Raw genomic sequence first — 13,029 nt, forward strand, 5'->3', positions numbered from 1 at the left:
CAACAACAACAATCCTTTTAAATGAAACAAAATGCCAAGGATGTTCTGAAGTCAGTGCCCTATTTCCCGCCCCCCCCCCCATGGCATTTTTACTAATTAAAAATTATAAAGACTCCTTCCATCTCAAGTGTGTGCTTAAAAAATACTTTATGTTATTGGAAAGTTTTCCTCTTTTATTTTTCTGCTCATTCCTTTCCTTGAATATTAGATATTAGGTTCTCTACTCAGTAAAACCCACATGTGGGGATTGGCATTCGATTACCGGGACTGAACTTCAAGACTCGGCTCTTTGGGTAGTAATCCACACCAGATTGGGCAGACCCGTCCCGCGTGCTGCAGCGGATCTTGGACGTCCTGTTCTGATCCCCTTTGCGGATCACCTTGATGTTCAGAATGGCCGTGGCATCGGGCCCCGAGGGTTCCCGGACTTGGTACGCAGCTTCTTCAAACTCAATGGTGGGGGCTGAAGAAACATGGTCAGGGAAACAAGAGCAAGTTAGAAAAGCAGGAAAGATTCCAACTCCCATGGAAACACCTGCTAATGACAAGAAGACAAAATGCCTTACTGTTATGAAAATCAATCAGTATTTACCCCTAAGCAATGCTTGGGAAAAAGAAATTTATTTCTGATTTTATAGAAGTCACTTCTTATTCATTTCTTATTAAAAACAGGATAGTGAGGGAAATATTTGTAAGTACTTTGGAAGCATGATGTCCAAGTTTCCACCAAGGCATCACGACTCAGAATGTTTTAAAATGTGCATGCTTTATCAGGGGACTGAGCCACAGTAAGCAACTGATAAATTTGTATCAGCTGATTGCATGAACCAACTCCTTTTCATTGATGATACATGAATTTCTAAGGTTAATAATTTACCTCATTTATATGTAACTTAATTTTACCAAATGCATCTCTCATCTCTGGTCCTTTGAATCCTCCTTCCGGGAGCTCTCACCTCCCCCGACCCTCAGCTTTTCCTAACTTCTCACAGGTTATTCAGTTAAGAATGGGTGGTTTTAGTGACTGACTGCAATGATAATTCAGGAACGGAAGACTTCTGAACACATTCTGGTTTAAAGTATGATTGTTATTGCTAGGGTACAGTTAATGATCTAGTGACAATTCTTAGAAAAATATCAAATTATGCCTTTTTGATATGTTCTTATGGGGAAGGGCAAAGTGGTAGTGGTAGAGAGAATAAGATAAACAATTCAGAGCAATTACAAGTTGTATACCATTTTTCACATATAAAATTTTGCAGACATTTCTAGAGTCTCTGTGTTCATTTCCCCCCTCAGAAAGTCAATTCTTTCTAATTGTAGAAGATAAGCCTCATTTGAGACAGCAGAGTTTTAAAAAAGAATGGTTTTTGAAACTTACGCATGTCACTGCAACACACTGTGAATTTGTTACCCTCTGAGCTTCAGCCACTGGCTTCCCTGTGTGCCTGGGAGAGGGTCACTGCAGGGGGAGAACCTGAGTTTCCTTGGGTAATGGAGTAATTCAGCTCCCAGGCTGGCTTTTCTTATTTCACCCAATGTCCAAATTAGTCCCTGATTTTATATATGTGAGGATGAATAGTGGTATAAATATTAAATAAAATTGATATTACTATGTATACTGTTATTATCCATTAACTCATTAAAATACCAATTTTAATAGAACAATTATGTCTCAATTTGGAACAGATTTTGTTTTCCCTGGTGCATGGGGCACTCTTTACTACAACCTGACCAAAGAATTTAAGATTTGTTTTTTTAGGTTAGTAGGCCAAGTTAATGGAAGAAAAGAAAACTGAGAAATTAGACTTTTCTAATTTCAGTGTTTAAATCAGTTCATTGGATTCAACTCATTCTGATTGTATTTCCAATTTTGCTCCAACTGCAGTGATTTCAAGTTTTATTCTCTGCCTGTCTTAGTGTCTCTGTCCTAGCCTTCAACCATACTCATTCCTTTCCCTTGGCAGTGTGGTAGGGAATAATGAGATTAAAACTACCTATAGCCCTAGTAAACTTATAGGAGCTTTGTAGACGATGATTATTTGCTGCCAATATGTTATAAATATAATGCAGGACTGTTATCAGTAGGCATTTTTGTAGCCCTTTCATTTTTCAAGACACTTATAATTACATGGCTAGTAAATGTGATGTACAGCAAGTGTACATTAGAGTAGCGGTTACCATCTTCATCGTTGGATATGGTGATGGTGGCCATGCTATTCTTTCCAACTCTGGCTCCACTCCAGTGATTCCCACGGGGATGGCCGAGGAAGACCCTGAACTGTTCCTCAGGCTCAAACATCGAGTCATCATGGACGGAGACAGTGCAGTTCTTCATCTAGAGTCAAGGGAACAAGATAGAGTCAAATTTGCATTGAGATGTCAATAACTTCCTTGATTTTCCTAGAAAATGATTGTTCTTTGTAGCATCAAAGAGTCAACACAAATTCTAGTTAATATAGAATGTTATCTAGGAGTTCATGCCTATGTGGGACTTACCTATATGTGGAGCCTTGTACGAGAACATTCCAAATCATCTGAATTATTGGTGATGAGTTATGAAAAAGAAGATCAAACACAGAACCCACTAATGATCATGTGTAGAACATTTGCACACTTTCCCACACTTTGCCTGGGCTGATCAATACACTGGTACATGTTATAATAGGTAGATTTCTGATGTTGGGGTTTAATAAATGGATTAGGCTTCCTGGAGAGCTGAACAATGTTCCTTGTCCATTGTAAAAATGGAATAGTCTTATAAAGAGCTTAGAAAGGCTTCCTGTTAGGCTAAGGACACCTTTAAGTGCTGCAGAATTCTCAAATGTGCTACCCAATGTTGTCTCATCTGAAAACTTCTGAGTATTGATTGAGTCTCAGAATATAACCTAAACCCCTGTTTGATGCAAAGAAATAGTGTTTCTCAAACTGATCATTCTCTACTGGGGATTGTGTCCTTGAAAAACGTAAAATAAGGTCACAATATTTTGGAAAACAGAGCAGCCTCAATGGTGGCTTCATGTGATAAGTGGGATTATTTTTAGTTGAACCATTTAAAATCCACTATACTACCGTATTGCATAGACTACGTGGGTGTAGAGAAGTTTCATTCTCATACTTCCTAATTACACTAAGTGAAAGGAAAGCATGCCTGTGAACATGATATGTGGCTTGCTAACCTGGTTTTAAATCCCTGAAGAATGTTCCTTTTTTTCCCCTACCACATCTTTCTTACAATAACAATTTTTTATAGAAAATAAGAATTTAGTAGTGAATCTTCAGGATATCTTTAAAAGAAGACATTCTAGTGAATGACAAGTTCTAAAGACATATTGCTTAGTAAGCCAAGAAAAATGAAGATTCCCAAGTGTGATTATGAATGATGATAGATAGGTTGTCATGTGGGTAACATTTAGACTATTAGACTATATTTCTTTATAATTTTATTAAATGACAAACTGTCTCTTGGATAGGTAGAGAATCCTTTTTTGAACTTAAAACAAATATAGACATGTAGACTCAAAGATTAAGATTGCATCTGTAGTATTTGTGTGTATTTTTAAGTACATGCTTCAACCTGCCACCAGTAAAATTCTTATAAAATACATAACTGAACCAGGCTTTTCTGCATCATAAATGTGTAAAAGACTGAGAGTCCCAAAGAAGAAAGCTATCACTTTTTTATTGTTATTAAATATGAACAGAAAAATAATCTGGGGTGAACTGGTATGGGTAAGGTCTTATGCTAAACTTCAAAAGGACTAATCATAAAACCAAAATTATACACATTAGATTGTATCAAAATCAAAGACTTCTGTTCAACTAAGAACATCATGGTTCAAGGTAATAGATAAGTGACAGAAAGTGAAAGTACATCTATAATATCTAAAATGTCTAACTGGTAAGGAATTAATATTTAGAATATTTAAGAAAGTATAGCAGATCAGTAAGAAAAAGACAGCAATTTAACAAAATAAGGAACAGAGGATTAAAATAATACATTTTTGCCCTGGCCAGTTATTTCAATGGTTAGACCATTGCCCCATGGACTGAAGGGTCACAGGATAAATTCCCTGTTAAGGGCACATACCTTGGTTGCAGGTTCTCCAGCCCTGGTAGGGGTCTGTTGGGAGGCAACCAATTGGTGTGTGTGTGTGTGTGTCTCTCTCTCTATCCCTCCTCCCTCCCACTTTCTCTAGAAATCAATGGAAAAAATATCCTCTAGTGAGGATGAAAATAATAATAAATTTCAATAAGTGAAAGTTCAATCAGTTAACAAGTATATAAACCACCATTAATTAGAAAAATGCAAATTAAAACAAGATGTAACTTTACACATATCAGATTAGCAAAAAGTCAAAAGATGAATAATGCTAAGTGTTGAAGAGGATGTTGGGTTCCAGCAATCCTTGTATAATGCTAGTGAGATTCTGGAAAGTATTCTGACAATATTCTTTTTTTAAAAAAATTAAGCACATGCATGCTTTATGGCACAGCAATTTGGCTGCTATATATGTATCCAAAGAAATTCCATCTCACTGTGAACAAATAAAGGCATCAAGGACGAAGAGAATCTCATCATTCAGTCACCACAAATCCACTTACTTTCTCCCCTTTCAGAAACGTAATCCGTGAAGCGTCTGTATTTCTTCTCTCTTCAAAGTCCTCTGTGACCTGAGCTGAATGGCTCTGAGTATAGCACCTCACCGACGACTCATAGCTCAGGTCTCCACTCCGAATGATAGGCACGTGCAGAACACCCTCCTTCTCCTTCACTAGGAGCAAGTCCTTGGCAAACTGCATGCTGGGCACTGGGGAGCAGAAGGAAAGATGGAGGCATTGTTAGAGGGAGATATAGGGAGGTGGCCACAGCAGCCTCGTGGCAGAAGGGCTCCAGGAAGGGCCACCCTAGGCTGGCCAACCACAGGTGGCAAGCAGATTTCAAGGCCTGATTGCTGCTCTCAGGGCCAGGGAATTGCTTCCACTATGAATGTGGTTCCAATAAAATAGAACAAGTTAATTTTGCACCTGTTTTTGCCCAGCTTCGGGGTATGGTCACCATCTCAAATGCAGAAAAGTAATTCAAGTAAAAAAATGGGCCAGGTATAAGACAAATTTTGATAGAGACTTGAGTACTCAAAAAGTTCACTTCCCTTCTAAGGCTACAATAAGGCAAACAGCAGTGCAAGCCTGCTGATAAATGGCCACTCACACTGATCCTGGGGCCAGGAAGACACCCAGGAGGAGCTGGGACATTGGTAAAGAGGGAAGAGCAGGCCTTGTTTAAAGGAGGTTGACTTGCTGCTCCAGTCTTTTGTTGGCAGATCTTCCTATTTTCAAACAAAGCCAGACCTCTTATCTGGATTTTTATGTCATATCTCCTAAATTTTAAAATAACAACCCATTAGAATAGGAAAAAAGAAATTCCAGGGAAGTTAAAACTATTTGGGCCAAACAAAACACATCCACATGCAGAAATGTCCAGTGGGCCCCCAATCTGTGACCACTGCTGGAGAGTTACCTGTTGTCATAACTCATAAGGCCTCATTTGACTTTAGGGAGGGACAGTAGCCAAATATGGTTAAAAGCAAAGGTTTTGGAGTAAGCAGGCTTGAATTTCCATCCCAGCTCTGCTACTTATTAGCTGTATGATATAGAGCAATCTACTTAGGTTTTATGAGACTTGGGTTTCTTCAACATGTAAATTGGAAATGTTAATATCTAACTCATAGAATTATCGTGAGTATTGAATTTAACAAGATTGAATGGGCATGGTGTTCAATGCAGTTTCTGGCACACAGCGACACTCAAATTTTGGTAGGGATTATTATCACATGGTTTATATTGGCCCCAATTCCAGGCCTCTCTATACGAAAGGTCATTTTTCCCCTCCTTACTTCCTACAGTGCCCATGGTAACCCTCTGTATTAAGACATATCTCTTTCCAAGAACATTTTGTTGACTGTACGTTATTAATTTCTTAATAAAAAATACAAAGAGGTAGTCCCTCCAGTCATATGCCACATTAGTCTTTGGGGCTGGAGGAAGCTGACCCTATAGCTATAGACACCTAGTTCCTGGCTGGGTCCTGAGTGTGCCCTGCCAAACCTGAAAGGAGGAAACAGAAAGGGTGAGCACACCAGCATTCCGCAAGTCTACTTGCAGAAAGCTGCTTGCCTCCAACCTGCCCTCTGCTCAGAACTGCTGGCATCAGCAAAATAACACAAAACCATGAGCTGAACTAAGCCTAACAATTACCACTTATTATTGAGAAAAACCCAGAATACCACACCTAAAGGAAAATTAACAACTTTAGCATTAGGCTCTGAACAATTACCATTTAGGGCTCTGTCATCCAGGATAATGGTCTGTGCTATTAGGGAGTAGGTGGCAATGACATGACCTAGCACAGGAGGACAAGAAGGAAGCTTGTTGCCAATTTAAAAGTAACACAAGCAAGAAAGCTTTTCTGCTCAAGGCAGATTATCTAATGCTTTGGATTGATTTTTCTTGCTGGTCTGACAGGTGTCAAGTCAAGATGAGAGTTAAAAGCTAGAGTTGTTGTCTTTTCACTTTGTTGATGGTTTCCTTTGCAGTGCAAAAATCTTTATAGTAGTCCCATTTGTTTATTTTTCTTTTTGTATCCCTTGCCCCAGGAGAAATATCAGAAAAAATATTGCCACAAAAAATGTCCAAGATTTAACTGCCTATGTTTTTTTTTGTAGGATTTTTATGGTTTTGATTCTTACTTTTAAGCCTTAATCCATTTTTAGATTAGGTGGCCTAATTTCATTTTTTTGCACATATCTATCCAATTTTCCTGATACCATGTATTGATTAGATTATCTCTAGCCCATATTATGTTCTTGCTTCTTTTGTTAAATCTTAACTTACTATAAAGGTGTGGGTTTATTTTGGGGCTCTCTATTCTATTCCATCGATCTATGCGTCTGTTTTTTTTTTTTAATATATATTTTATTGATTTTTTACAGAGAGGAAGGGAGAGGGATAGAGAGCCAGAAACATCAATGAGAGAGAAACATCAATCAGCTGCCTCCTGCACACTCCCCACTGGGGATGTGCCTGCAACCAAGGTACATACCCTTGACCGGAATCGAACCTGGGACCCTTGAGTCCTCAAGCTGACGCTCTATCCACTGAGCCAAACTGGTCAGGGCTATGCATCTGTTTTTTATGCCAGTATCATGCTGTTTTGATTACTATGGCCTTGTAGTATAGTTTGATATCAGGTAATGTGATTCCTCCAACTTGGTTCTTCTTTCTCAAGATTGCTGTGGTTATTTGGGGTCTTTTGCAGTTCCATATTATTTTTTAGAATATTTGTTTTAATTCTGAGAAATATGCCATTGGTATTTTGATAGGAATTGCATTGAATCTATAGATTGCTTTGGGTAGTATGGGCATTATAATGATATTAATTCTTCCATCCATGAACATGGTATATGCTTCTGCTATTCGTATCTTCTTCAATTTCTTTCTTCACTGTCATATAATTTTTCAAGAACAGGTCTTTTACATCCTTAGTTAAATTTATTCCTAGGTATATTTTTTATGCAATTGTAAATGAGATAGGTTCTTCAGTTTCCCTTTCTGATAGTTCATTATAGGTGCATAAAAATGCAGCTGATTAATCAATATTTAGTGTGTATCCTGCTACTCTACTGAATTCATTTATCAATTCTAGTATTTTTTGGGGGGAAATATTTAGGGTTCTCTATATACAATATCATGTCATCTGCAAACAATGACAGTTTTATTTCTTTGTTTATAATTTGGATGCCTTTAATTTCTGCTTCTTGTCTGATTGCTGTGGCTATATTGAATAAGAGTGGTGAAAACAGACAACCCTCTTTTGTTCCTGATCTTAAGGAAAATGTTTATGGTTTCTACCCATTGAGTATGATGTTGGCTGTGGGTGTGTCATATATGGCCTTTATTATGTTGAGGTATGTTCCCTCTATTCCCACTCAAGGGAAAACATATTCAATAATGATACATCTGATAAGGGATTGATATCCAAAATTTATAAGGAACTCATAAAACTCAACACCAAAAACAAACAAACAAACAAAAAACACCAATCCAATTAAAAAATGGGCAAAGGATCTGAATAGACATTTCTCCAAAGAGTACATACAGATAGCCAATAAACATATGAAAAGGTACTCAATGTCACTAATCATCAAAGAAATGCAAATTAAAACCACAGTGAGATATCACCTCAGACCTGTCAGAATGGCTATCATCAATAAATCAACAAACAAGTACTGGCAAGGATGTGGAGAAAAGGGAACCCTTGTGCTCTGTTGGTGAGAATGCAGATTGGTATAGCTGCTGTGGAAAACAGTAGGGAGTTTCTTCAAAAAAATTAAAAGTGGAACTGCCTTATGACCCAATGATTCCACTTGTATGGAAAGTGAGCATGGTAGGGTATAAAAGCATAAGATTGGACTTGGATAGAGTGGATCTGGGTTTTACAGATCCATCACTTCCTCTCTGTGTGGTCTTAAATCATTTAACCTTTAACACTACAATGGTCTCTGAAATAGGTTTGGGGATTTCTTTCTTTGGGATAAATTCTGGACTGAATATATATTATTGTAGTCTTCCTGAAAAATTATATATATATATATATATATATATATATATATATATATATATATATATATATTTAACATATTCATTTTCTAAGTTTGCAATCCTAATGCCCATCAACAAAAGATAAAAATAATCTAAGTGGAATCTTGTATTGATCAGAGTACAATGAAGTTTATGTGTTACTAGAGTTCCACTGGCAAGTATAATAAATTATAGGTGTGTCAGGAAGAAAAGAAGTTAACATGTAATAAAATCTACTATGTGCCTGATACTATGGTAGGTATTTTCACAAATTTTATCTAATTTATTCTTCACAACAATCTTGTAAGGTGGTTATTTACATGTTTTATAGATGAACAAAATGGGGCTCAATAAACTTAAGGCTGAAAGAGCAAGGAAGTGGTGGGGCTGGCATTAAATTTTAGGACTTCTGATTTTGCATTCACTTTCTACTTTATCAGAGGGAAATTGGCTATCTTTTCATGCAAAAGAATAAGGAGACTTTTCAAGAATAAAAGGAATAAATGAATTTCCTTTTTCTCTCTTTTTTTAACTTCACTGAGGAAAAAAATCACAGAGTCTACTACTGCACAAATAGAACCCTTTAGTGTTGTATAAGGACAATGGGTTTGGAGCCAAAAGATCCAGAATGTATGTTGGTTCCTCCACATACTATGCTTGTTGAATGTTTCTTCCCCAATCAGTCTCATCTACAAAACAGAAGTAAAAGTGAAGCCACTGGATTATGAGCAAATGAGATAATGTCTAACAGATCACTCTGTAAACTCTGAAGTAACGTGCAATATAAAGTAGAGTATTGTTATTATCTTGTTCATGGTTAAAGTCACCATTTTGTGAATCACAAATCTAATTGAAAAACTTAAAACTATAAAACTACTAGGAGAAAACATAGGAGAAAAATCTTTGAAACTTTGGTTTAGGCAAAGATTTCTTAGATACTACCCTGAAAGCATGATCAGTAATAGATCTATCAATAAATGGAACTGCTTCAAAATAAAGGCCTATTGCTCTTTTAAAGACATTGTTAAGAGAACAAAAAAAGAAGCAGTAGATTTGGATAAAATATTTGCAAAACACAAATCTTTGTCCAGAGCCTAAAACAATACAATAAACAACCCAATTAAAAAATGGGAGTTTTCTACAATGCTTTGCCAAAGAAGATATATGGATGGCAAGTAAGCACCTGAAAATATCTCAATGTCATCATTCATTCACTACCCACCTACTGGAATAATGAAAACACTTCATAAAAACTGACAGCACCAAATGTTGGTGTGGATGTGGAGCAACTGGAATTCTCACACACTGCTGGTGGTAACACAAAATAGTTACAACCACTTTGGAAAACAAGCTGGCAGTTTCTTAGAAGGTTAAACACTGACCATTTGATCCAACAACTCCACTCCTAAGTATTTACTCCAGAGAAATGAAAACCTATATTCACACAAAAACCTATATGCAAATGTTACAGCCACTCTGATCATAATTGCCCAAACCGGGAAACAGCCTAAATGTCATTCAACAGGTGGGTGGATAAACAAATGGTGGTACATCCATGCAATGGAGATTATTCAGCAGTGGAAAGAGTGAACTACTCTTATGTGCAACAATATGGATGGCTCTCAAAGGCAGTAAGTATTCTGATGGAAAGAGCCAGACTCAAGGTGCTCATATTACTGGATTGCATTTAGACATTCTGGAAATGGCATAACTTCATGGATAGAAAATAGATCAGTGGTTGCCAGGACTCAGGATGGGTAAGAAGTTGACTAACAGAGAGAACTTTGTAGGGTTAGAACTGTTCAACATTTTAAAAAATAGTTTATTGGCTTTTAGAGAAAAGAAGAGGGAGAGGGAGAGAGATAAAAACATTAATATGAGAGCACAACATCAATTGGCTGCCTCCTACACGCCCCCTATGGTGATCAAGCCCAAAACCCGGGCATGTACCCTGACTGGAAATCGAACTAGAAACCTTTCTGTACACGAGACAATGACCAACCAAATGAACCATACCAGCCAGGGCTGTTCAACATCTTGATTGTGGTGGTGGGCACAATACTGTCCATTTGTCAAAACTCATAGAACTGCATACCAGAAAGGACGAATTTAATTCATGTAAATTAAACCTTAATAAACCTAGCTCTAAAATAATATACCATTTTTTTGCCTGGCTGGTGTGGTTCAGTGGTTGAGTGTCGACCTATGAACCAGGAGGTCACGGTTCAATTTCTGATTAGGGCACATGCCTGGGTTGTGGGCTTGATTCCCAGCAGCGGGCATGCAGGAGGCAGCTGATCAATGATTCTCTCTCTTCATTGATGTTTCTATCTATCTCTCCCTCTTTCTGCCTCTCTGAAATCAATAAAAATATATATTAAAAATAAAGTAAGATACCGTTTTGGACATATGTATATATTTCTTTTCTCTCTTGAAGGCTACACAAAACAAAAAAGTGGTTAAAATGGTTGTTTCTAGGGAGTGGAACTAGAGGATTGGGAGACAGGAGTAGAAGGAACTCTTATTTTCATAGTATACCATTTTTTTCATTTGATTTTTTAAAATATATAAATGAATAAATTATTTAAAATAAATAAAAATATTAAAGATTGCTCTGCTGGGCTGCCTGTTCCTTTTTTGGTGCCTCTTCATTCACTGTAACAGTTTAATCATGGACTTTATTGTCAACCATAGGAATGCTGATTAGGGTCCTTCTGCTTGAGGTGGGAGGTTTGCCTTGATCTTCTCCACCCAACTCTAGAATCTGACAATTCTAAGTTTCATCAATTATTCCTAAGAAGCACCTGTCCCTTCTTCTTCATCCTCATGTTACTTAGGTTAGGTCTTCAGTGGTGACTGACAAGTTCATATACTTGTCTCTTCATTCTTGCACATCGTCTACAGGACAATGAGTTTCCTAAGACAAAATCACACACTCCTATGCTGATAAGAATCTGTTGCTTCCCTCTGCTTATCGATTCCTTATGCTAAAACATAAGACTCTTAGAACTTGACTCCAACCTATCTTTCCATTTCATTTCCTTTTATTCACCTCCTACTGGATTCAAAGCACAAGTAAGCATCTCACTGTTTTCCAAATATGCACCTTTCAAAACTTTATGCCATTATACCTATTATATCTGTTTATTTGACGAAGCTTTCTTTTATTATCCATTAGGTAAATTACTATCACACCTGAAGGCTCAGCTTAAATATCAACTCCTTTGTGAAATCTTCTTTGATTCTTCCACACAAAGTTACTGTTCAGTCCCATCTGCTCAGATAGCACTGGATTTACAGCACTGTTAGGCCATTTATCATACTAGAGGTCCAGTGGACAAAATTCGTGCACTCGTTGGGGAGTCCCTCAGCTGGCCTGCGCCCTCTCGCAGTCTGGGAACCCTCAGGGGATGTCCGACTAATGGCAGTTGGACATCCTTAGTGCTGCCACAGAGGCAAGAGAGGCTCTCACCACCATCACTGCACTCTCCAGCCGTGAGCCCGGCTTCTGGCTAAGCAGCGTTCCCCCTGTGAGAGCACACTGACCACCAGGGGGCAGCTCCAGCATTGAGTGTCTGCCCCCAGGTGGTCAGTGTGTATCATAGGATTGGTTGTTCCACCATTCGGTCAATTTGCATATTAGCTTTTTATTATATAGGATATCCTAACTTTTCAGTTTAAGGGCCTGATCTCCCAACTAGACATTGAACTTCTTGAGGACATGGCCCAACCAAGGCTTAAACATTTTTTGTGTTTCTAGTAGAGTGCCAGAAACATGAACAATTATTTCTTTCTCCTATTTCTATGTAAATGTGTACATGCAGGTCCTTGTACACACACAGATGTAACAGACATATGCACACATACATACACATGCACTCACACACACATACTCACATTTCTTGAGTGAAATGTGAATGAGGTCCAATGCATACATATGGAAGTTAAGGAAAAAATAGAACTATAGTCAGCCACCAGCTGGCAGCCCCAATCTCTTACCATCCTGGAATGTGTCATTAATGGCAATGACAGCTTGGGAAGGTTTAGTCAGTTCGGCCCCTTGTGCTGAGCTGAGGAAAACCACAAATGTCTCCAGCCCTTCAATTGCTGGATACTGAGTGTCATCTAAGATCGTCAAGGTGCAATACTAGGAGAAAAATCAGGATGTTAACTAGATTTACTGTGGTGATTGTCTTCAATATATATAAACATTGAATCATTACATTGTACACCTGAAACTAATAGAGTGTTATATGTTAATTACATCTCAATTTAAAAAAATGACTTTTAATTTAAAAAAAAGAAAAATTCAAGTAAACCTTACAGAATGCCAAACACATAATACCCGTTTATTTTGGGAAATTAGGACACAGGCAACAACTTGTCTTT

At 37.7% G+C, this 13,029-nt stretch overlaps 1 protein-coding gene across 1 annotated transcript in view; it reads right to left on the reverse strand.

Moving 5' to 3' along the window:
• The window catches only part of FRAS1 (Fraser extracellular matrix complex subunit 1), a gene marked incomplete at its 5' end in the record, with an annotated part of 444,917 nt that overhangs the window by 38,499 nt on the left and 393,389 nt on the right, over positions 1-13,029 (reverse strand). Inside the window, 4 exons of the mRNA XM_081100823.1 lie at positions 263-463; positions 2,182-2,338; positions 4,606-4,811; positions 12,640-12,787. Of these exons, the coding sequence (XP_080956949.1) occupies positions 263-463; positions 2,182-2,338; positions 4,606-4,811; positions 12,640-12,787 (712 nt within the window). The remainder of the gene's footprint in view (positions 1-262; positions 464-2,181; positions 2,339-4,605; positions 4,812-12,639; positions 12,788-13,029) is intronic.

Source organism: Myotis nattereri (assembly GCF_964212035.1).
Source record: "Myotis nattereri genome assembly, chromosome: 1".
Classification (NCBI taxonomy): domain Eukaryota; kingdom Metazoa; phylum Chordata; class Mammalia; order Chiroptera; family Vespertilionidae; genus Myotis; species Myotis nattereri.